General features: G+C 27.8%; 1 protein-coding gene across 1 annotated transcript in view; it reads left to right on the top strand.

The window, feature by feature from the left end:
* Window positions 1–27,857, top strand: part of Wnt10 (Wnt oncogene analog 10) — a 73,732-nt gene that overhangs the window by 32,183 nt on the left and 13,692 nt on the right. The window contains exon 2 of the mRNA XM_075357714.1: window positions 11,820–12,103. Coding sequence (XP_075213829.1) covers window positions 11,820–12,103 — 284 coding nt within the window. The remainder of the gene's footprint in view (window positions 1–11,819; window positions 12,104–27,857) is intronic.

Below are 27,857 nucleotides of genomic sequence, written 5' to 3'. Positions count from 1 at the left end.
TAGGATATTTATATTCAACAATTAAATATATAGCGTGCCCCAAACCAATTTTCTTTATTCAGTCATTCATTCATTGTGACAGATGTCAGATAAAAAGACAGCTTTTTCACCTTTTTAAAATTTAACCCTATAATTAGTAAATTTAAAAAGATATCTTTAAACAATGCTACCATATCCAATTTTGGTTACGTGATCGGACACCTTTAATAACTCATTAAAAAAAAATCCTTGGAAATTTTCGATGTGTGTGGTCATTCCTATTATTTTGGCATTTTAAAATATAAATCAGATTTTATTTGATAATATAAATTTTAAGATGTAATAATATGATTCTATTAAAAACAAATTAAGCCACTCACTCTATATTTAGCCAAGTTAGTATAAAGAATTAGTCATGTTTCGCTCTACATTATCAGCTACAAAAAATTGAGTATAATTTTGTTTGTTTATGTATTATACTGCTTTAATTAGTAAATAAATTAAGAAAGCTACAGTATCCACATCTGATTGCTTTACTTTTTTACGTGTTCAACTATAAAGACATATTGGATTATATTTCAATCACGAATATAAACATTAATGGATTAAACCCACTGATATAGTATTGTATTAAATAATTCATTATCCACAGTCGTTAAAGAGCTTTTCACAGTTACACGTCTCAGCTTCTCTATCCATATTTATATTCTAAAACTAATCTACAATTGAATTGAAGGTTTAAAATACCGATACATTCCTACACAGAACGTAGATTAATAAATGTAACGTGCAGTATAATAATTATTCTAAAACCGATTACGTGGTTATTCTATTGTTTAAGATAATATTTTATAAACGTTATAGCTGCTATATTGATTTATATCTGTTTTTAATACTGTTTAAAGAGATTATGACAGAGATTTATAAGGAGATAAAAAATTAAACATCCCATACAGCACAATATATTTATCAGGTAATTTGTAACCCTACATTTTACTATAATAAGATTTATATAAAGCCTTAAGCAAATAAAACCTTTTTTTCCTTCTTCGAATTTATTTATATCTTAAATATTTTTTTCTTTTTATATATTTATTTTTTTTCGCTATACTTTATTTACAATCGGTTTCATATTTATTTACAATCGAAACTATAAGTGCACAGATAGACAAATGAAGAGTACCCTGAAATACTCCTCGTGAAATACCGACATCAATACACACATTACTTCTCTTCTCAACGAGTACTTAAAAACACAAGCGTAATAACAAAACACATAATCACAATGAAAAAAAAAACAGATTACAGTAGGAAATGAAAGGAATTCAACAAAAACAGTGATGTAAAAAAGTAAATTCAACACAGACAGACAGTAGAACGTTTCATAATTTAATATCAGTCAAGAGCACGATTGACCACACCGCAGTAGTTCTCAATATATCAATAATCCTCAAATAATTCAAGTCGGCGGCTGTATTCTCACTCGCAGCAAATATATAAAAGTATTATAAAAAATGAAAATTTGAATCTAACATAACAAACTAGCTTAACAGTTACAATTGATATTTTAGTACTGAAAGGTAAAATTCTATAGTCGTAAAAGGTAGATCCATCGCTACGCAGCATAACCCAGGTCCAACACGTGTCGCCTTTTTAGACGTCTAATAATCCCTACTGTTGTCTAATAGATTTACCGCTACGTGGTTCACGCGTTTATTTAGTTCAGATATGTATTTTTCTCTTAAACGTTCGATTTCCTTAAATACTTTTAAACACATTAAATAATCAAAATACAAAAACAACATAATTATATTATAGTTAGATAACTTTACATTCCGGTCTGTGAGAAATCTTATCCAAGTATAAGTTTCTTTTTAAACTATGGGAACATTATTATTCGTCGGCAGTCATTTTTAATAAATTGCTTACCAAAAAGAGTATTTTCATTAATTTATTTAAAAATAAATTGAGATTTCCATAAAAAAATTGAATTTTACTTTGTTGATATATTTTTAAATAATATAAACAAAGCTTTAATTTAACATCTCATTTAACGAATACAAATGTACTTAAATTTTGTTAACAACTTTCAGTATTTATCAAAACTTATTTTGTGCTGTTGCTCAGATGAAGTATTTCCTATAGTTTTCTTTGATCCTTTCTAGACCAATTCGTTTTTGTAATCACTAAGGTAACTCATCTAACTATTCCCAACGTGATCTAAATAAAAACCCTATGCAGCAATCTGAATAAAATTCTTCCACAGTAACAACACAAGTTTCATAAGAAGATATAAGTAAAATATAATTTTATGTTAATGATATTATCTTAATTTAAAATTTCATTAAAAAATACTTCTTAAAATTTATGTATGTTTTAATTACTGAATTTATGGTGGTGGTGTACATATATTATCTATATTTTGTATTATTGCCTTAGTATTGTGTCAAGAAGGAATATTTTTACTCGGTGTCGTTTTTGAATAAGCGACATAACCTTCCGCGCAACTCCTAGCAACGAAGAATCATCGCATGTAAACAATAACTTATTATCTCATATAAACCCTAACCTATAAGGTAATTGAATAAGTGGGCTTCTAAAGTGTTCTGACAGGGACCCTCGGAAATCGGCGCGGCGTAAGTTAATTAGAGACGACATTATCGACAATATGAGTGACTTTTCAGGAGCAGAGAGTGAATGTAATATTACGGATTTTAGTGAGAAAAACTGCCAAGAAATACCACTATTACGCATACAAAACAAAAATTCCAATTGGCAAAACGATGAAATTCCTGTGGAAAAAAATGCATTCGAGGCATGCATTACTTCAAAATAAATCAGTAATCACTGATGAATTGACGAAGTTAGGCCACTAGGTTAGAAACGTTACTAACGTTCTACATTGTCAAACGAAGGAACCTCTGTCACTTTATTTCGTAAATTTGGAGCCAAAATCTAATAATAAAGAAATTTTTGACGTGAGATCTCTCAACTATACTACTATAAGCTTTAAAGCTCCGTATGTTAAAAAAGACGTGGTCCAATGCAAACGTTGATAACGCTTAGGGCATACCAAAAATCTATGCAATCGCCCGCACCGTTGTGTAGAATGTGATGTACATCATGCTAAAATAGTCTGTTCTAGAGACTACAGGCTCCAGCTTCCTGAGTCAACTTCGGCGATCAACACCTAGCGAGTTACAAAGGTTGTAAAATTTATCAACAGTATAAAACCAAGGTCTATTCTACCAAACCCGCCCTATCTTCAAGAGTTCCAACTAATAATTCTACTGATAATAGTTATACTAATGTTAGTAATAACAATCTGATTGCTAAAAGAGGAGATGTACATATAACTAACTCGAGTAACTATGATTTTCATAGTTATAAAAGTAGTAATGTTAGTGATAACGATAATAAAGAATATAATAATAGGCTGAATATTTCCGATGCTACCTTCGCTGAAAAGGTTAAAATGAGTGTTCTCTATGATCAAAAAACTATTGATGACCAAAATTTTCATGAGGTCATGAATGTCGAGAACCATATATTTAAAAGATATGAGCAAATGCTTGAAAATATGATCGATAGAATGATTGGACTATTCGTGAATCGTCCTGAGAAAAAATGAACAACTATTTCAGACTACCAATCTGGAATGCTAACGGGTTGTCTGATAAGAAACTAGAATTAGAAGCTTTTTTAAATATTAATAAGATAGACATAATGCTTATATCTGAAACAAGGTTTACCGATAGAAATTTTGACAAGTTTCATGGGTATACAATGTACGCACCAGTCACCCATCAGGGATTGCCCACGGCGGTATTGCTGTTATTATTTAAAGTATTTTTCTCGCGTTATATCGCTTGAAAATAAAAAGGACTTTTTACAACCCACTACCGTGTGGTTGTTCGCGATGAACGATCAGAATTTTCTGTCTCTTCCGTTTATTTCCCACCAAGGCATGGTATGAAGGCGGATCAGTTCACATCATTCGTTAGATCCTTTGGGTCCGAGATTCATCTGTGATGAAGATTGGAATTCTAAGCACCTGCACTGAGGATCGTGACTAAAAACACCAAAAGGCAGGCGACTTTTCAGATCAATGACTAGCAATAATTTGGACTGTTTGTCTTCTGGAGAACCAACCGACTGGCCTACAGATCTTAATAACATTCCAGATCTTCTGGATTTTTTCAGTTTCAAAGGTATTTCTGAAAACTATTTACATGTTGAATCACATTTGACTTGTTGTCAGATCATATAACTGTTGTGCTTACGATATCTTTTGACGTTCTTCCACTGCTCGATCTCCCACTCTGTTTAAAAAATTTACCAGTAAACGACGATTTCAAGACTTTTCGGAGGAAAATACAAGGTTGAATGACAAGCGACAAGCGCTATACTTTTATTCATTCTTATTTTTAATGCTGTTATTCGAATTGGTAATTTTTCTGGTCTGGTCCGTGGAAAAGTTCATAAATAATTGTTATATCAAAACCCGGTAAAGAACCAACAGATGTTAAATTTTATAGGCCTATCAGCCTGCTTCCAGTGCTTTCTAAAATGTTTGGAAAGTTATTTTTAAAAAGAATGAAGCAGTTCGTAAATGATCAAATTCCAAATCACCAATTTGGGTTTAGGGAGAAACATGCTACTGTGGAGCAAGCAACAGAATTGTTAACCTTATAAATCATACTCTACACAATAAAAACTATGTCCAGCGGGTTTCCTCGATGTCAGTCAAGCTTTTGACAAAGTTTGGCACGTAGGGTTGCTCTATAAATTAAAAAAGGTGTTACCGCCCGCATGTTTTCTATTTATTGCTGAAATCTTATCTAGAATATAGAGATTTTCAAGTTAAACATTAAGAAGTTTTAACAGATTTGTTTCTAATAAAATCAGGGGTACCTCAGGAAGCGTTTTCGGACCCATTTTATATGTTCTGTTTACTACCAACTTCTCAGTTATGGCAGATACAACCGTTGGAACGTTTGCTGACCGTACTGAAATTCTTGCTGTCCATGAAAATCCAGCTACTGCATCTCACTATATTCAAGATTATCTCACTCTTCTCGAATCCTGACTTACAAGTAGCAAAATAAAGATAAATGAAACAAAGTCGAAGCACGACACATTCACCCTTCGAAAGGAAAACTGCCCAACTGTTTCTATCTTTAATATTCCAATTTCAAGTTCCCAAGAATGTAAATATTTAGGTTTTCATTTTGACGTGCCTTACTTGAGTAAAATATAAGCGAATGCAGTTAAACCTGAAATTTAAAAACATGTATTGTCTAATAGGACACAGATGTCGGCTCTCAGTAGAAAATTAATTACTGATTTATAAATCCATCTTGAAACCAATTTGGACTTAGGGGCTTGAATTGTGAGGTACAGAAATCAATTCCAATGTTGACATACTTGAACGTTATCAAACAAAAACATTGCGAAAAATGTTTAACATATAAGCAATAACCTCATATTTAATGATTTTAAATTACGAACCGTTAGGCAAGAAATCCCTCTGACCAGTCAGCGACATCAAAATCGTTTCGATCGATATCAAAATTATACGGAAGTCAATTTATTGGATAACAATATCAGCGATCTTTCAAGATTAATGAGAAACAATATTCTCATTAATTTGATTTGACTTGATATACCGGTTTTATAAACCAGCTTTACGAAGTCTTCTTCAATTTCATTTCTTTTCGTTGTTAACTTTTGAGTTACAAACCACTGGGTCTGTAACTTCTTAATGTTCATTCTAAATTTAGCTTATTTACTTATTGTTCAATTTTAATTCTAACAAAAAAATACTTATTAGAACTGTCCTCTGGTACTTTTCTTAAAATCTTTTTTTTAAATAAATATCATATTTTACGATATTTTGTACGTATATTTAATAAAAATACAAATCGCTAATTTTATCAATAATATTTTTAGATTTCAACTAGTTTTTTTATGAAAAACATTTTTTCTTAAAAAAAAAAACTAGTTTATTTATTTTTTCTAAGTCTCTTGAAGCATTGTCGTATAAAATATAAATAAAATCCACTCTTTGTAGTTCTTTTTAATTGCAAAATCCATCAATCCTTTCGTAATCTACGAGGCTATAGATATCCTGATGAACATACGAGTTTATGTTTGCTTCTTTCTATCAGGAATAAAGATTGTTTTTTACATCCAACTTAATAATAATGGCAAGGCAGCCTATATTTTAGTTTGAAAAAAAAACATTTTATGTACTCTTTGTGAAGTTTCTTATGTTAGTTGTGGATCTTATAAAAACTGTCCATCTATTAGTATCCTAACCTCAACTGTTAGGATACTAAAAAACGAGAAAAAAAAATCACTTGCGAAAGCGGTAGACATGTTTACAGAATATAAAGTTATCCGTACCAGATATAGTAGAAGGAATATAATATGATGTGATTTTCCATTATCTTCTTTATTAAATTTCCTTATCTACAAACTAAACCTAGGGAAAACAAGCCGTGTTTGAACTTTTAAACTCGTAGTTCTGTGAACAGTAAACCTTTCTCATTTTATGCTGAATTAACAAACTGAGCTGTACAGTAGTTTAACCAGTGTAATATGAATTAAAAGAAAAAGAAGAATTGTTTGTCAAAACTGATTGTTGAAAGTTCAGCCAATGTTAAAACACAACTTCTTATTTAATAAACTCTAAATTAGATTTAATATATTCTTACCTGATCAAAATAAATAAAGAACTATGGTAAATTATTATTGTAATAAAATAGAAAGTAAAATTGTAAAATGCTACTTAAAATATAAAACTAGTTGATAATTCCGATAGTTAAACAATAATTATTACATCATAGCAAAACTGATCCCGGTTATACTAGAATAAAGTTTATTAATTATGAACAATATAAAAAAATAAAACAAATAATTTTTAACTTAGCCCGAATTAAAATTTCAATTTAGGTGGGTCAGAGAAGAGAGACCAAAATTACTTTTACCATCGTTATGTAGTTTATTTTATTCTATGACCTTACATCCTAACAATTATGCATTAATTACGGGTTGTATATGAGGTCTGATGATATTGGATGTTTAATTTATTTAAATAAAGTAAAATATACATAAATAAACAAATATTTAGTTACATTTTTTTGTTATTAAAAAATAATAATTTTAATTTATAAAAATATTTTTGTTTTGTTTTTTATTAGTACTATGTAAAACAAGATTTTTAACCTTAATAATGGATGTACATAGGGCGCCTACATTAGACCTGATAAGCACTATAAAAGATCATATTCGTTGAATAAGGTATTGAATAGATGTAGGTCTTTCATTGGTTTTACAATAGGAACTCATTTCTATTAGAACGTTATAAAAAGATAACATTAAAAAAAAATAGAAAAATAAAACAAATAATCTAGATTGAATATCGATCTTCTTAAAAAAAAATTATCTAAGTAAAATAGTGTTATAACAAGGAGTGGTGTATTATACCATTAGTTACAAGTTGTCAATGATAATAATAAAATAATAGTAATAACACATTACATTGTCGCCATGTTATTTCAAGACTAGCGTGCACACGGCATTTCCTTTTATTACATGTAATTTACTAATACCAGAGTAATATCTGTTGATATTGCTATCCTGTTGTATTATTAAGTTATTAAATGCGTTGCAACTTATTTTATAATAAATAAATGTGCAATTTAAACTGTTTACTACTTTTAGAAATAAAAATAAATTATTGACGCGATAAAAAGATTAAAAATTAATTAATAATTTTGTATATGGGCTAAACACATATATGTTTAAGCACATTTTTAAAGTTTTTCTATACAAAATTTTCCCTTCTTGTCTTTTATTCCTTCCGCGCTAAAAACACACTTTCACTGATATTTAAAATTTAAAAATTTGTAGATGTTATCGACCATTATAGGTGTAGGTAAATCAACTGAAATTTTCAACGTAATCAAATGGTTCATAGTTGGCTGATATTTCATGAGCTTCGCTGCTTACTAACACATCCCTAACACTTAAATTTTTTACAGGATAAAAAATGTATAACATCAAAGAATGCTCTATTCTACACCTTTCTCTTGATGTTGAAATACCCACGCTTTTCTTTCCTATCATATACGAACTTTATATTTATTTTTGCTTCTCATAAATCACCTTCGCTCTTTTTCTGTTCGTTAATAATAATCTTCGATTAAAATTAACTTTCTCAGTATTTGTCTTAACTAGCTCTTTCTTTTTATTCATGATTACGTTAATCAAAATTATTTCCTCTTTGTATTTTCTTAAGAGTCTCCTCTTTTCTTACTCTTTCTAAATATTTTATTTTTCTCTATAAGAGTATTTCTAACGATTCTATCCTATCCTTTTTCTAATAATATTTCTTGAAGTGCAAACCTTATAATAAATAGGCTATATTCTGATTATAATCTATTAAAAAAAATCTGGGTTTGAATCGCTATCAGACTAGATGATTTTCACATACTATAAAATTTATTAATCATCATAAAAAAAATATGAAGATGGTTGGAGTGTGGTTATAAACTTTTCTTATTTCTTAATATTCGGTGAATAGTAAGTAATTTACTCGTATATAATGAACATAAAATGATGCAATTAAAATACGTATGATTACTTAATCGTAGAATAAATAAATTTATTTATACGCGTGTGTGCATGTGTGCCTGAATACCAATCAAGAATAGAGAAAGATGAAAATAAATAGAAGCCTTTGCGGACAATTGGTTAAGGTTGCTAATCTTATCGTATTGAATTTATAACGGGTAAAATAATTAAAATATTATGTGTATTTATGATTTTTTTTTTTTGTAGTAGAGAAAGAATAATTTTTATCACTATTGTGGTTACGGAATATTTATATTTATATATTTTAAAATTAAAGAAAATGGGAGATTAAAAGATAAGCAAACACAATTTCCAATTTTAGAACTATTCGTCACTCGAAAACATTTTTACCTTATAATTATTAACTATATTCCGAATAGAAGCTCAATTTTGGGTCATCTGTTATTTGAAAGATTTGTTGCTGCTATCCATTACTTTGTGTTCTGTGCTTATCTTTTAACTTCAACTTATTTATGGATCGTAAGTATTGTAAATATCTGTTTTATACATTCTAATCTGTTGTCTTACTCAAGCGTACGTACTCTTTTTCGCACCTCTTTGTTATCGATTAAATAAGATTTCGATGTCTTACCATACGGCCTTCAAAAGATAGTTCATCTCTTTAATTTAGTAAAAATTTATTTTCTGTTCTACTCGAGTTAAGACCTGCTTGTTCATTTCGTACTTAATCAATTTACCCAGTTTTCAACATAACACCATATTTCAAAGGCACCATATTTCATTCCTTTTCCTGTTGTCCATGCTGCGCTACTACAAAGCCCTTACAAACTCACAAGACTATGTCTACAAATATCTTTCTAATCTTTAGATCAACATAAAGTAATAATAGTTTTTTGTTTTCTATTTGAAAGCTCTCCATTCTTGAGGCAACTTAATTTTGATCTCTTCCATAATTTGCTTAATCTTTATAATTTCATGACTTAAATTAAAAAAAAAATCCCGCTACTCTTGACTAAATTATAATTGTTAATATTAATATTTAATTTTTCATTAATCTCCTTTTCGTTAAATTTCATCGCCGTTTGTATTTAAACTAAACTTTTTTCGTAGCAGTAGATCAAAAACATTTTTTAATTCATTTTTTGTTTCCGTCAAAATAACGACGTTTAGTGAATAGTAAGATCCTTATTTTATCTACACTGATAGTTTATCAGTTCTAAAATTTATTTTTTAATTTTTATAAAGCTTCTTTTATACATATGCTTAGGATGTATTTATATATCCTTTTCTTACTTCTTTCTGAAACCAGAGCTTGCTTTTCTTCAAACGTTCATATTACATGATTTTTGTACAGATTATAAATAAATACAATTTTTTTCCTAAATCACAGACTGATTTTTCTTAAAACGTTAAATATTATTATTCCATTTTCCATTATAAAATGCCTTCTCCTAAAAATGCCGTTTAAATTTTTATTCAGACTCCCACTTAAAGATAAGTTTAAGGACCAGAAAAGTCTTTCTCCGGGTCATTATCTTCTTGAGTTTCATGTACCAGACCTTTCCCTCAAAACATATTCTGTTTGTCTGCAAACTATACTGGACTGTTTTCTGTGTTTATGATGCCAGACTGATTGTACGGTAATCGTTACATTACCGCCTTCTGCTACCTTTGATTTGATTATTTTTAAATCTGAGGGTAGTTCACATAAGTTCAGTTTAATCATTACTTATACAGTAGTATTCTTAACGTATATGAGGATATATCTTAGAGATAAATCATCTGTATCTTTGAGAGGTATTGATGGTATACCTTAGAGAGGTATAATAAGGAAGCGGTATCTTATTTTGTTTACACCTTATTTTTTTAAGACTCTCGTAACTGCCTATCCTTTGCTATGTTAATTTTATCTATATTGAAGACCCATTATCCCAGGAACTATTAATTTTATTACAGGCTTGAAATTTTTTCTTGATACTTTGTATTCTAAATGCATCTAGATGCATCTAGAATTATAACTATAAACTACTTCCCTAATGAAATAAAAATTAATAATAAATTTTTTTAGAAATTATTATTTTTTTAACGAATAATTGTTCACATATTTTAATAATTGTAGATGTATTGAAAGATATATACATATAGAATAATGACAAAAAAAAATTCAAGTTATCTTCAACGGTTCCTAAAGTCATAAATTTCGAAAACGGGTCATAAATATAGAAAAATATGATTTTTGGAAAACGGGATTTACAGATTACATAAAGAAGTTTTTAAAAGTTACCTGTTTTAAAACTACCCAGCTTCATAATCTAGGTCATCAGTGTTAGCTTCCTCATCTTCTAGCTTTAGCTTTTTATTTCTGCTTGTCTATCTTGCTTTTTTCTACATTTCTTGAACTCTTTTTTCCACCTCGGTTACGTGTTTCTCATCAATCTTTTGAATTTTATATCAAATGACTCAGAAAATATTGAAAAATAAACTAAAAAGAAATTCCAAAAAACGATTTTTTTTACCCCTTATCGGTTACGAGTGCTCTTAAGCAAAATAAGCCTTGCTCTTGTTTACATCTTTCAGACATCTTTATTTAGTTAATTAATAATTAATTGAGATTTTTTAACATTTTTTTTTTGTATAAAATAATAGTAATAGAATACTGTGGGATTGTAGCTACAACGTATGATTTGGGAATTTTATTTATTTTGTATTTTCATGTGTCGATTATTTTTGGTTGTCTGAAATCAAAAGTAGCGTACTTAAAAAAGTAAATACAGAAATCTGATAACTTATTTCACCAAATTTTTTATAATTATAAATTACTTTTTATAATAACTTATGCATATTTTTCTTTGGGGAAAATATTTTCAAATTCGTTATAGATCATAATTTTACTGGAAACTACGGACCAACTACCTTATTAATATAAATTTTCTCTTAATGTTAATTGTTATTAATGTTGTAAATATTTCAGCAGCAAGTAGAAAAGATTTTTATTTCTTCTTAATTTGTTTACAACATTTTTTTTTTAATAAGGAAACTTTTAGTTTACTGTTTTAAAACTACAAGGCTCAATTAACGTTTGCCAAAAACTGTTTTGAATAAGTTATATATACATAAGTTATTAATAAGTATATACATATAAATAAGTTTTATATATATATATATATATATATATAAAACGTATATATAAATAATAATTTGACCTAAGAAAAAAGTTTAAACATTAATTTCTATTTTAGGCTACAGGGAATCTGCATTTTCATACGCCGTAGCAGCCGCTGGAGTGGCTGCTAGTGTTGCAAAGGCATGCAGTAGTGGACGTCTCTTAGCTTGTGGATGTCAACCTCGGTCCCGAATATCCTCTGGTAATCAGACTCCAGCAAAAAGGTGGAAATGGGGAGGCTGTTCTCATAACCTAGATTTTGGAATTGAATTTTCGAAAAAATTTCTAGATTCAAGAGAAAAAAGTCAAGGAGATATTCAGTCTAGAATTACTCTACATAATAATGAAGCCGGAAGATTGGTAAGTTTTTCAATTAATATTTATTTTTGACGAAACACTTTAATCTTTTAGTAATTTATTAAGAGATTTTTTTTGTTATATTAAAACGCCCAACCAAAATTATAACAAAACAAAAAATATAAAATAAAAATAGTAACTAAAGAGTAACATTTATTTACTTTAAAAACTTATTTAATATTATACATTTTTTATACCGTATCTTCGGGAGTTAAAAAGTGATTTATTATTTCTTTCTATGGACAATACACTGTAAATGCAACAGCCTACATTGTTCTTTTAAAATTAATTTAAGAAATACTTCTACACACAACTGAATATAAATCATTAACAGTAGTATTGTTTTCTTATGTAGGTAGACAATAAAAGAAAAAAGTAATTAAATATTTTCTTAGGATTTAACATTTTTAAATATATATAAACATACAAGAATTAAGAATCGATTGTCTTTTAACAAATAATTTGAGTAGCGATAAATATGAAACAAGACTGGCGTTTTCTTTAAAAAAATAACTTCTACCTTTGTGTGTGTGTGTGTGTGTGTATGTGTGTGTGTTGCGCTTAGTTTATAAAAACAATTATTGAGATTATTGGATTTAAACGTCTCTTATTTTCCTGAATGCTTGACAATATAATATTTAACGTCTGTATATAAAAATTATGATGACAGATTTGTGATATTTAATAAATTTTGAATATTAAAATTTTCATGCGAGAAATACATACTGAGATATAAATTTTTTTAAATTAATCCTCCGAAAATTTCGTATTATTTTCGCATAACACAAAGTCCAGAATGCTAGGACCTTGGCCTGGTAGAAACAGCCTTATTATGTTCCGATACAATTTTTATTTAATTACCTAACTTTTTAAAAGGCTTTCCGACTTTTAATTTATTTTAAATTAAAAGATATTCTTTTATAAAAATAACAATAATTCGATGAAGTTTCAAATAAAACTAATCAGATTTTCCTGAATTTCCATCTGCGTTTTATGTGTATTTTATAAACCCCCATATAACGAACTTGGCGTAAATATTATTCTTTTTTTGATTTTTCAAAAATTGATTTTTATAATGCTATAATTTTTTGTTCTTATTATCTCACTTATTTTAACTTCTATTAATTAACAATTATTATTTTTACACATTTATATGTACTTAGAAAACTAGTCTTCTTTATTTAATAATTTTGTATATTATAATGCTGCTCTGATCGAGGTTCATACGTGGTTTTCTTTGATCCTTCCAAGCAAGAGAAATTCGTTTTATTAGCTGCAGAATAGAACACTTCCCTTATCTGATGTGATTTACAAATGTATTGTATTACACCGAACTGAATAAAATATTAAAAATAAAAAAGAAATTGTGAGGAATAGGAACATTATAAGTATATCGTACAAGGAAATCTCGTGAAGAAATATATATTCGTAAAGATACTTTGTGTAATGAATTTCATTTCTATTTTGTAGATTATTTAAAAGGCTGATAGTTCTTGTTAGATGATTTTGTAAGAGATAAGTTTTTGAAATATCTGTATTCGTTATTTTTGTTTATTGAAGCAAATCATTTACTTTTTATTTGGTTTAATTAGCTTATAGTTTATACATAGTTTTCTGAGGTTTATAAAAATACACTTTTATCCCCGTTCACTAAAGCACAGCGTAATAATCTACAACGTTTCTGAATAGATGGTGATTCTAAAGAAAAATCTTTATATTCATAGCAGTACACAGCTATATTTGAACTCATTTAATACAAATTATAGGTTACACACAGTCTATATAATTTAGTTATCCCGTGTGCACCATGTACACGCACCTACTGAGTCTGTTCCATTAGAATAATTGTACTGTATTTCTATCATTACTTTTTATACTAGAGAATTCTTTTCTTTGATGAAATCTTATAAAATGGGTTTGGTGGTAAGGTACATAATTATGTGGGAATATTTGTTGCAAATTACCGGTTCTGGTCATGCTATGAAATAAGATAGATGCCCCAGCTTCTCCGGTCGTACCGTATGCCGAGTATCGGCTAACAGCTGTATCGGTGACGGTCGCCGCCCACACAGGAGGTGGTCCACAACCGCAGGTCCACGTTGACAAGACGTTCCATTGGTCACGCCTGTCCAGCCTCTCCCACTAATAGAATTATTTCCTTTCTACTCATAAACACCTCTAACTCCATGTAAATCCCTAGACCCGCATTCACATTCCTCACCATATTTCAGCAGCTTTCATCGTCGACCGAATGCATTCATTTTTTCTGATGTCGTCACTGTTATTTCACATAAAACGGTAGACGATTGTGCTTTCAAAGAAACACGAATTCAACATTTTTTTTTATGAAATGAATAAATTATCAGGTCTTTATGTGTTTTATATATAAAACCATCTTTGTCATAAAAGTAATCTTGAAACATCTCGAAAATTCAAAATTACCTAACTAATATCATATATCTACCTTACACATTTCTTATAGGTTCTTAAATTATATCCAGCTGGTTTCTTTCTTAAAGAATATTCGTAATTCTGATTCAAAGCTATTGTAGTCATTAGTCCATTGATATTTCTCATGATTCAGTGAATATAATATATTCTGCTATAATATTGATCCTACATAACTTTTGTCAGTTAACAAATAGCACCAACCAAACAAACGCTTTTGAGAATTTTTAAATTTATTTTAATTTTATAATAGATAAAAATATTTCGAAACAGTATTAGTGACATTAACCTGTAGTTAATTGGTTAACTGTAGTTATAGAAAAAGAATAATATTTGAGTAAAATTGCAAATAGAAAAACATGACTGTTAATAAGTTAATTGACAATATAAATAGCCTAAACTTGAGGATGACTTATTTATAAATAGACGTAAAAAAACAAAGTTGTGTTATCCAAAATGAAGTATTGTTACTGGTCAACGTTTGTTTTTCAAATCAATTTCTTCCACAGATTTAAACTACAGATAGATATGTTCACACATCTTTGCACTTAACCAAGTAGAGAAATTATAACATACCATTTTATTTCTATCAGCCATCATTTGAACCATTTAAAAAAAATTAATCGATTCTGTTGGTACCTCTGCGATGCTGCTCAGTTCCAAAAACGTTTAGGCAAAAATAAAAGATAATTAAGAGTACGACTTCTCTGGGGGTGGTACAATACTCTTAGACATTTTTGGCGTATAGAAGGATGCCTTTGGCATTTGGTGCGTAGAAGAGAGAAATTTCCAGATCCCTTTTGTCGGAATTTTTCCGAGAATTCCAAGTTCTCAGAGCCGTCAGCCAGATCGATCTGCTCTTTGGTGTTAAAATTCTTTTCTGTTAAACTCCTGTTTGGTGTTAAAATACTTTTTCATAAAAAAAATAATTAAATAATATAGAAGAACCAAAAAGAATGGTTTTGTTCAAAGCCATTAACTGTGACTATAACCGAGAAGATGCAGTCTCCAAAATAGTAGCATAATAAGAAGGAGGCTTGGATCAAAAGAACAAGAAAAGTGTTTGCAAGAGGTAACGGAAAACAAAAGAAGAAAGTAAATATCCCAAATTTTTTCAACAACATAATGAAAAAACACACAGAAAAGAACAGTAAGTTTCTTCCTTCCCATCATCCAGAATTTACAAGAAAATATAAATTTTTATTATCTCCACGAAAAGAGGTGTCATTCCTTAAAGATCCATTTCTGACTCTCGAAGGTATCAAAGACTGAAATATCGAGGGATTTTTTTATTCGATTCCCCTCGAAATTTCTCCCTCAGAAATCAAAATAATGGACATCTTTATCAGTTATGACAAGAAACAAAAAAATTCAAAAAAATGTAATCTAACTCCACACAACGGGAATAAAATTTAAAAAAATGTAATTTGTTAATTTCGTAATCTCAAAGTGTTAAAAATTTTTATATGATTCAAATCTTAAGATTATACCAGTTAGTTTATTGCTATGATTGTGTCGTAAATACGTGAGAGGGATAAAACATTTAAAAATACTTTAGGTAAGTTTTATTTTTATGCTACAAATAATTTCAGCCTAAATGATTTGGTATTTGTTTCAACCTAAATTTGTTTCAATAGCTATCATTTAGAAATATTCTTATTATAAACAGTATCCTCTGTAATTCTTTAAGATTGCATTAAGAAAAGTGTGATAAGTTTTTTTTAAGGAGTATAAGAAGAACATCCAGGGATCTTGATAAAAAAGCTCGAACCCGACAATGTGTGATTAAATATAAAAGGGAAAAATTAAAAATCTGATGTGGACACCACATAACTTCCTTGTACGCCTATAAAACTACATATATTTTTTATATATTTATATTCTTTATTACATTTTTTCGTTGTTTTTTTTTTTATTGGATTATATTTATTATTGTAAAGATTTTTTTACAATCAGAGGTTAATAATTATTAATAGATCAATATATTTAAATTAAAGAAAAAAGTTAAAAAAAAAGGAAATGAAGTCGCATTCGAACCTAAGAACTGTAATTATTCCCCTAGTAAGATCCAAATAATTCATTAATTAAAATTTTATTGGGCTATAACTCTGGAATCAATGAAAATGAGTAAAGTACTACTTATGATATATCGTTGAAAATCTGTCAATGAGGGCTTATTACTGCAGTTAAGAAAAATTTTGGGACTTTTTTAGACCCTTTTGGTCTATTCGATTGCAGTCAAAAGGGGGTGCACAACTAGATGTTAACAGTCCCAAATCCAAAACTTCAACATTCTATCCTAATCGTTTTTTAGTTATGTGAGATAATACGTACGTACGTTCAGACATCACGCCGAAACTAGTCAAAATGGATTCAGGGATGGTCAAAATAGATATTTCCGTTGAAATCTGAAAACCGAAATTTTTCGCGATTTACTTCTTTGTACCTCGTACAAGAAAGTAAAAATTGATATAAAAACAATAAATATAAAAAAAACAACATAAAACAGATGTTTCTACGATGCTAAATATTGCTTATTTTAATTTTTTGAGAAAAACCTTGCGTTTTCCTAATTTATATAAGGGAATGATGATCAGTACAGATGGGTTTAAGTGACACAGACGAATGGTAAACCGACCTTGTTCTGTCAACTTGTGTTGTCCAAATCTAAGTAACTTCATTTTTCCTTCTTTGTTTTATTCTATAAATATCAAACGGAATTTTTTAAATTTATTTATGTTTAATTAATTCCTTTATTTATACTGATAATGGTTTTGCAATAATTGAAAACCACATCTTATTATACATTTTTTTAATGAGTTTTGAGCGTTTCCTTTTATAGTTTTCTTTTAATACCTATTTAACGTAGCAGTTTATTTTTAGTTGTAACATAGGTCTACTAATTACAAAAAGAAGTAAAGTATTGCAGAGATACGGTCGAAATTAAGATAAAGAAAAACTAGCAGAAAAAGAAAGGAGAATAGTATATAAAAAAAAATTACAGTTCTTAAATAAAGAAAATGGAGTAAGTGTGTAATACCGAAAGAAATTAATTGAAATAAAATTTTTAAAATCTGCCAACAAAGTTATAATACTTTCCTGGCATTGGATTATTTATTCATATGTAGTGATAAAATAATGATACATGAAAAAGTTACCTAAGATTTTTGTTTTGTTTATTATTTATACTTACAGTACCATTAAAAATTTAAATAAACCCAAAAAAAGTTTTATAAAATTCTAAAAATCTATATTTTTAAATTTTAATCAGCTCCCCCATCCCAATATTGTTTCCAAAGTATTTTTTGGGGTCGCTTACACTTCTACTATGCCTAGGAAGACATTAACAGACCCACCGGGTTTGTCTAGTGGTTAACGCGTCTTCCCAAATCAGCTGATTTGGAAGTCGAGAGTTACAGCGTTCAAGTCCTAGTTAAGTCAGTTATTTTTACACGGATTTGAATACTAGATCGTGGATTACCGGTGTTCTTTGCTGGTTGGGTTTCAATTAACCACACGTCTCAGGAATGGTCGAACTGAGAATGTACAAGACTACACTTCATTTACACTCATACATATCATCCTCTTTCATCCTCTCAAGAATTATCTAAACGGTAGTTACCGGAAGCTAAACAGGAAAAAGAAAGAAAAAGGAAGACATTAACAAAACTTCAGTTAAAAAATATTAAATAAATAAAAAGATAGCTTTTTCGATTTTTGGGTAAGGGGGAAATTTGGGGTAAACTTTTTTTAACAATGGTATTACAAGCATGCATGAAAATACTGAACTTAATATAAAGTGGGGTTATGTTTATAAAATTTTGAGAAAATTGACCCCCAAACGCCCAGTAGAGATATTGTCCCCAAAATTTAATTAAAAAATTACTCCATATACACAAGCCTTTGTAAAAACTCTCATCAAAATCGGTTCATTCAGTCAAAAGTTATTAAGCTTCACACACGCCAACGCATATGCATAGTTATGTACGAACATTATCTCCCACTTTTCTTTGTTTTATGGGGTCCCTGGGTCATAACATCAAGAAACGCAAAAAAACTTATACCCCATTTTTTATCTGATTACCTTACTTTCCTTCTTGCAGCATAGCTGTAGAGCTATAATGCCAGGAAAGTAAAAACTGTAGAAGAAAATTAATTTGTTACTATTATGATTAAAATATTTCTTAACGTTTTATTTGATCTGGAAACAGGCCACTTAGCTCGTATTGACCACATTTCAAATAATATAATTATACAATAATAATTATTAAACGAAATTAAATAAGATCAGAAAAAAGTGTTGTGTTTGAATCCATTAATCGTTTAATATGTAGGACAATGTGTAAATTATAAAATAAATAAAGAGCGAAGATATTACAAAATAAGTTCAAAAGAAAATATAGAAAGTTCGGGTGACTGAAAGGTTTGAAAATAATACATGCATGGAATGGATAATGGAATGCAAAGACTCATCAAAAGCAAAGAATATAATCTACGAAGTTATGAAATAAGAAAATTTCTCAGGGTTTGGATGGGAAGAAGATCCTACGTAACAAACAGTGAGGGAAAGAGGCAAATTAAATATACCAAAAATAATAATTACACAAAAAAAATAATAAATAGATTATAAATAATATATTATAAATAATAGATTATACAAAAAAGTAATAAAAATAAATTAAATTGAAAGGAAAACATCAACGTTATTCTGACTAATATGTCGATTAAGAAAAAACATTTCTACAATGATGTAGGGTAATGAAAATTTAGACTGAATAAATTTAATAAGCCTACCACAGGATAAAAATAACAATAAAGCATACAAGTTTTATAGTATTACAATAATGAATTATTATATCTTCCTAAAAAATTGCAATTTTTTAAGTAAAATTATAATAATAATGAGAAAGTAATACTGTATTTAAGTTCATTTAATAATATTTAAGTTCATTTCATAGCTCATGGATCTACTTCGAATAAATTTAACTTTTTCTTTTTGTTTAAGGAAACATGATTTGTTAAATGAACATGGTTTAAATTTCGTTTACGCTTACCATTAAAAATAACAAGATTAAAACATTAAAACAAAATAACAAATCTAACAAAAATGTTACTTAATTATAAATATCACACACTTTTAATTACATTGCAAATGATTTTTTCAACTTTCATTTATTAAATAGAAATTCTTTGAGAAAAGTACATAATGGCAAACTCAAATAGTTTCTTACGCGCAAAATAAATTAGTAACTGACTAAAGAATTCGTCACGGATTTATAATTTTAAAATAAATACTGAAATAAAGCTAATTAAGTTTACAATTAAAATAAAACCTAAAACAGAAAACGAAATCATATATTTAATACAAAAAAATAAATGTTATTGTTTATGTATTTTGGTTGTTTTAATTTTTTTCATTCTATTTAGGAAAATACAAGTACTTTGAGTTTAGAATAAAAATATTTAAAATGAGAAATATTTTTCAATTTCTATCCAAGGTTTTTTAATACGTTTTAAGCTGTACTACGTTATAATTTTAGAAAAATGTAAGTAAATTAAATAGGCTATTTTTTCTTTTTTTTAAAGTGGTGATTTAATACCCTCACGTATTAAAGATGCAAAAATGACTAAGTAAGATATTTGCATAATAATGTAATCGTTTTTAAAAACGTTGGTCCTAGATGGTTAAACAGATGGCAAATAAAAAAGAATGTTTCTTTTATTTGAAGGGTACTCAACAAATATACTAGTTTTCATAATAAAGTGGTAAAAAGAAAAAATTATATTAAAGAACTTAAAAAAATTCCTAAATAGTCAAATTAGAAAACCGTAAAATTTTAATTTACATAAATCCAGTTCAAATAGAATTAATATTTCTGATTTTATTAACCATGTTAAATACTTCGTCGGCCGTATAATTAAAATGAAAGTAACTTTTTCACAAGTTGTAATGTGTACATACATAAGGTATTTACCCGTACATCTTAATAAATTAACGAGGAATGTTGATCGAAAATTAAATTTCTCTTTAAAGATTTTATATGCATGATCATTTATTGTATTACACCATAATCAAGGCTGCTAAGCGTTAAATGAACATATTAGCATCCAATAAAATTTACTGAGTTGTTTTAATCGCAAAAATAATTTCGTTAGGTAAATACTGTTTAATATAATTACCACATTTAATCCCTAAAATTTTATGCTTATTATATTTAACTAACTTTCAATGTTAGTTAAACGTGTTTAGTAAATTTTTAACAATGTTATGTAGCCAAAAATTAAAAAAAAATTCAATATTTTTAGCCTTTCAAGTTTTATAAATATAAATAACAATTTTTTATTCATTTTTACTTCCTTAAAAGGAAGTATTGTGATCGCGAAAAATTTCGGTTTTCAGATTTCAACGGAAATATCTATTTTGACAATTCCTGAATCTATTTTGACTACTATCGGCGTGACGTCTGTACTTACGTATGTATCTCGTATAACTCAAAAACAATTAGCCGTAGGATGTTGAAATTTTTGATTTAGGACTGTTGTAACATTTAGTTGTACACCTCCCCTTTTGATTGCAATCGACTGAACCAAAAGTGTCCAAAAAAGCCCGATATCCAAAAGAAATTTGGATTTTGGACTGTTTCTTAACTGCCGTAATAAGCCCTCATTGAGAATTTTTCAACGATATATCATAAGTGGTACTTATCTTCATTGGTTCCAGAGTTATAGCCAAATAAAATTTTAATTAATGAAATTTTTTGATCTTACAAGGGGAAGCCTTTTTTTTTAATTTAAATATATTGATTTATTAAATAAAAATTATTAACTTCTGTAAAACAATTTACGATTAATAATAATTCAATAACAATAAAAAAATATATAAAAAAATATCAGAAGTTTTTATTGAAAAAAAATTTTATGTACTTTTCACTTTAAAAAAATGTGTATATGTAATTTAATTGGCGTACAAGGAAGTCATGTAGTGTCCATATCAGATTTTTTTTTTTTATTGGAGTAGTGAAAAATCTTTGTGTAACCTCTTACAAAAAAAAGTTCATCGCACTACCTTATTTATGAGGTATTATATTTTTGAATACAACAATTGTAACAATAATCTAAATAGGCTTATGAAACGCTTCAAAATTACGTTACTACCTTAAGTATTACTTTTCGTATATAAAATAATGAATTTTTAGAGAAACTGGGCTTGAGCTAAAAAGTAGTATAGGAACACAAGGAAGACATGTGTTGTCCACATCAGATTTTTTTAACTAGCATGGTAAAAGTTATGATTTACCTATCACTTTCAAAAAACTAAAATTAAGTTGTTTATCTTTAAATAAAAGTTGAAAATTGTTTCAAAAATGTTAAATAAGGTGTAATTTATTAGGAATAAAGGATACGCGGTAAACATTCTAACTGTAATAAAACAATAATAAAAAGAAATTAAAAAATATATTAATGACCAAATCTGTTAAAATGCTGGTTCAGGTTTTATTAAAATTATAATTTTTAAAATTAAATTTTAATTAGTTTTTAAAGTAAATTTGAGGGAAATGAATGCAAATTAAACGAAAAAAATTTTTAATTAAATTTCTTACGAACAGAACCTTAGATAGTTAAAAAGTAGGCTTATACTAAAGAAATCATTAGGGAACAAATTTTTTAATAAAATAAATAAGAATTCATTCTGTGGCTATTCTCACTTCAAAATAATCTAACTATGAAACTTTTTGAGACAAATACAACACAGATATTACGGAAGGAAAAAAGTAAAGCTTTCTTGTATACAACACAAGTTTCGATAAATTATCTTTTTTAATAATTTTTAAATCTTTCCTTATATAGGAATACTTTGGATAAAAATAAAGAGTTCTATAAATTGACAGTCACTTTAGTAACTAATTCTTTAATTATTTTTATTATTTTTTCTGGATTTTATGGCGTCGGATACTTTATAAAACATTGTTATAAAACGCTTAATATATATATTTTTTAACTCGTCTCATTTACAAGTAATATTCCTCATTTAACCTACAAAACATTTATCAAAAAGAGAGCATCCTATCTAAAGTTTTGACGCAAGGTAACAAAAGCCTAGGTACAATATTATGTTAACTATCAGACACATTTTTTTATCATTAACACACCACATAAAATTAAAGTTTGTACGTGGAAATATGGTTTATATAATTTTTTTACTTTATGAAACCTCTGGATCTGTAATTTTCTGAATGAAAGGTGTAGGCAGATGCTACCACAGCAACTCACAGGAAAAGAATTGGTTCATCATTTAAGGTATATTCCGTTTAAGACTGAAATAGTTATTGGTAACTAAGAGATACTTAAAAAGTGTAGGATTTTCCTTTAGTTAGCCTTATTGTGCAACTCAGAATAAGAAACAGAATCGCTAGAAAAACATTTTTTTCCGACATATTTAACTAAGGATAAACAGTTTAAGGATAAGAAAAAAGTTTTGATATTAGGAAAGAAAGACCACGATATAGAGGAAACTAGTATAAGTAAACCCCTGTTTTCAAAAGTATGCGTTTTTATAATATTTCTTTCTGGACCACGATCGAAGGATCGTGTTTTATTGCAGTTTTGTATTTTTACAGAAACTAAAATATCGCATTAAAAAATGTAAAGTTGTAAAGTAATGTAATAGCTTCGATACCAAAAGTTTCGGGATGGGATTTCCTATTAGGGATTTAAATTTTTCAAATAATGGAATACATAGATAAAAAATCTGACTACATGACTTCCTTGTACGCCTATTAAATTACATATACACATTTTTTTTTTAAATGAAAAGTACATAAAATTTTATTTCATTAATAACTTATGATATATATTTTTTTTTTTTATTGTTACTACTGAATTATTATTTACTGTAAAAAAAGTTTTACAGTCAGCGGTTAATAATTATTAATAAATCAATATATTTAAATTAAAAAAAGGTATAGTATAATAAAAAATGTCCGAATAAAATGGTGGTCAGGTATAAAAAATTAATTAACAAAATATTTGTCTCCTAATTTAAAGAAATGGGTGAACAATTTTGAGTCGCAAGCCTACCTGACGGTACCGACAGTGAATTTTTCGCAATGAAGACCATGAATGAAAAACTAAAGAGGTCGCAGCGTTTCAAGGGTATTTCTTTTATTATCCCGGTAGAAATGAATTAGTCACGAATGTTATGTGACACTACCAGAGTATATGGTACAAATCTAAGAATGGGTGAAAAGAAGTAAAAGGTAAGAAAGAGAAGGTGCGACTCCGCTGATTGCAGGGGGGGTTTCTAATGATCGCTGGGGGCTACTCAATTATTTATGTGCCGAGACCATTGTTGTAAACAGATGTATCCTCTTGCCTGGCCTGTGATTACCCCGCCCTTTCTCGCCGCCCCGGTGGCCCGGCGGCCGGCTAACAAAAGAGATAAACAAGGTTTTTAGTCCCGCTTGGCCGCTGATATTATGATGTTATTAGATCGCCTGAGGGAACAGACCACCGGCCGCGGGTTCCCCCTTCGTAGTCCCTTCTCGTTCATACCCCCTCTCATTATCCAACACCTCCACTAAATCCATCAAAATTCCATCCTTGGCATAATTGAAACATATAGGTTTATCAAAACGCAATTCCAAAACGCACGTTCCGTCGTGAAATATTTCTCAGCCGCTTTGCACGTCCTCTCTCCGCTCGACCTCTCTCTGTCTTTCACTATATATACATCATTATTTTTCTCTAATACAATACCATATTTCAAAATAGTTATAATATATTGTTAGAAGTTTAATATAAACAACAACAACCGAAAGATTTTTTTTAAGGAAAATTAATTTGATATGAACTGTTACAATATCGTAAATGACAAACGTTAGAAAACATTATAGGTTTTATTAAAAATTATTTAATGCTTTTAGATGAACCCATGTTACCTTAGATAAATTTTAAACAACGAAATTCTAATCGGGCATACAGTTAACATTCTAAATTTAAAAATAGCATGTGTAATTTTTATAGAAATTTTAATAAAAAAATTGCAAGACTAAAATTTAAAATAAAATAATTTTAAAACTAATAAATTTAATTAATGGATAGAAATAATAACATTCTTAAAACTGTTCAATTTTTTAATTTTATATTAAATTCAATTTATATTTTTTTTATAAGGGGAAAACTATAAAAAAGACGCAAATTTATAAATTATTGAATATACCGTCAATGTTTAATCATTGAAACAATTCTAGAAATTAGAAAAATTTGTAATCAGTAAAGGCTAAAGCTCGATGTTACTTTGTTGTTCGTTCTAAGTTACCGACATTTTAAAATATGTAATAGTAAAACTTAAATATAAAATGGTTTGGGACAGTTAAAAGCATTAAGATATATCAGTCAATTCCTACTCCTTCGTTTACTGGTTAATAAACCATAATTTTTTCTCTTTCATTCTTTAAGAATGTAGATTTTACCAGAAGGCAATTATCAAGATAATTATATCAATCTGCAGATAAATACGCATAACATGTGAGCCTACGTAAATTCCATACCTTCTTGCAACAATACGCGATGACAAGCTAAAAGAATGTTTTTAATAAAATTTACTCTTCCCGTTCATTAGTTCTCGTCATCTATTTGTTTCAAATCCTACATTTCAGGGAATTGGATGACAAAGTCTAGCAGGTATAGATCTAAATAAATTTAAAAAATTAATAATTTGAAATGTTTCTACGAGTACATTCAAACGGGGTAAAATTCTTAATAAATAATTTCAAACCGAGCTTATTTCAAGTTGTTGATATTTCAAATTGAATTTCAAGTTGTTTATACGTTATTTTTAAATAGATTAGTGCCTGCTAAAATCAAATAGACATACGAGTATGTTATGAAAAGTTATTTGGAATTATGAAAATTATATTATTTTTTTTTTTTAGCTTATAAAATTCAATAATTAAATTTTGTTATAATTTGTACCTTTGTAATTTTTTTGTATTTAATTTTTTCAAAAGCAAGTAATAAATAATAAAATATAATTGTGAAATTCTGAGGTTTTACATTTCATTACAACAATTTATTTTTAATTGTTTATTTGTAGTTTGAGATATACATATATATAAAACAAAAAATCGTGGTTCTTATAAAAATAGAACTAATTTCAAAAATTTGTTACTATAGTTATTTCTTCACAAAAAATAAAAAAGTACATTATTAAAAATAATAACAATTGATATAGGATATTACTACCGATCTTTTACAAATTTTTTAAATAAATCTACTTAAAAATTGATTTCTGTTGGTTTTCTTCTGGTTATTTTAACTAAATACCTACACCATCTAGTAGTTAGCATGTATATATATATACACCATTTAAAATGTAATTCTTCAAGTCTTCTTTTAATTCTATTCTGTATATGTAATCTTACGGAATTAAAATTGACCAGATCAATCTGAATTCCAATTCGAATAAAAATAAAAATGGACTATACCATTTTATTCTATTTTTTAAACATTAGCGTGTACAAATAGTCGTCACTTGAGTAGATGAATAGTTTCATATTTATTTATGAAAATTGATAGTCGTTACGGAGTAACGAAATTCTAACCACATAATTATAATCCTGCTCATGTATTTAGACGAAAAATAAAAATCTTTTATTAAATTTAAAAGAATTATCTGTTTTGTTCTTACGTACACAAGCATTTCTTTGTTTTCCCCTTCTTTTTATTGACTGGTATTATGAGTTCATTTTTGGGTAAAATTAACGTTATTTTATTTTTATTTTTAATATTATCTTCTATTTGATTTTTCATCTTAAAATAAATTAACGCAACAAAAATCATCAAACTGACTAGTAAGTTAATGCTCATTTTCTTCACATAAGAGCTGTCAATATTTTAATGTAAGTATAATTTACAATTATTTTAACATTGTATTATTTTAGTAAACTTCATATCATTTGTTATTTTGGTAAATATAACGTTAAAATTTTATTGCTGCGTATAATTAAAAATCGAAGTTTAGTCTACATCAAGTAATCGATTATTGTCGAATATTTCTGCTAAATGTAAAAATTAATAAAAAAATAAATATGAGTTTTTATTTAATGACTTTCAAGGTATTATTTTCTTAACTAATAAAAATGATCAGTAATTTAAAAATTATTTACATTAAAATAAGATATAAATCGGTTTTTAAAACGGTCAATATAGACATTTTTTCCCCGTCAATCAAAAAACTTACTTACCACCATTCCAGTCGTTTCTTTTCCGGCTAATAATTTAATTTCTATATATTTATTTCATGCTCATACAAACTTTCGTATTTATATTTAATAATTTGGTTATCTACGTATTAATTTTTCATTTTTCTTACAGTTTTTCCTTCTACACTTCTTATAAGTACTAGATTAACCAACCCTGAATGGCTTATTGACCTACTAACTTAGTTCTTTTAACAACTAAATGTAGACTTCTTTTTTCCTTCAATTTATCTCAAGCTTCTTTACTTTTTAATCTTTTCAACACAACCCCCCGTAATTTTTAACATATTTTATGTGATATAAGATCGCATTTTTGTTCAAGATGTTGCCATAAATTTTCTTCTTTAATTAATTTTGAGACTTCTTCATTTAGTGATCTATCAAACTATCTAATTTTCTGAGTTTTTCGAAAGTCCCAATTCTTTTTTCCTTTTTTTTTATCTTGTGTATTATATTTTGCTACGACAAAAACTGCACTCCATATAAATATTTTAAAAAAAAAATTTAAATCCTAAATCTATGTTTGTTACAATATAAGTAAATACTTTTCTGCATGAAGACACTACTTAATCGTTCTACTCTGCTTCTAATACCTTTCTTATACGTTCATTCTTTGTAATTTTACTACCTAAGCGGTAAAAATATTTTACTTTAATATATCCATCTCAATATTTAATCTTCCTTTCTCTTACATTTGATTACATTCGTTTTAATCTTCTTTATTTTCAAAATACATTTCACTCCTGTTAATAAATCCTTACTATTCGGTATTTATTTTAACATACTTTATATTCAGCTAATAACACTATCGTTAACGAAATTCTTGGTTAGAACTCATCATCAGTGACTCAGATTCAGACTCTTCATAACGCTTGATGGTAGATCTCATGAGAATTAAATTATTCTTCCATATATAAACTTATAAAGGTAGACTACAGGTTTTCTTTAAAAATTTTTATAACATAAAATAAGTATCTAGCGATTAAATAAACTTAACATTTTTAAAAACGAGATTATTTTAATTATAACAAATTATATAATTTCAGTCT

Source organism: Lycorma delicatula, chromosome 2 (assembly GCF_047948215.1).
Source record: "Lycorma delicatula isolate Av1 chromosome 2, ASM4794821v1, whole genome shotgun sequence".
In the NCBI taxonomy this organism is placed as follows: Eukaryota; Metazoa; Arthropoda; class Insecta; order Hemiptera; family Fulgoridae; genus Lycorma; species Lycorma delicatula.
The sequence above is the reverse complement of the archived record's forward strand: the minus strand, read 5'-3'. Positions and strand labels throughout refer to the sequence as shown.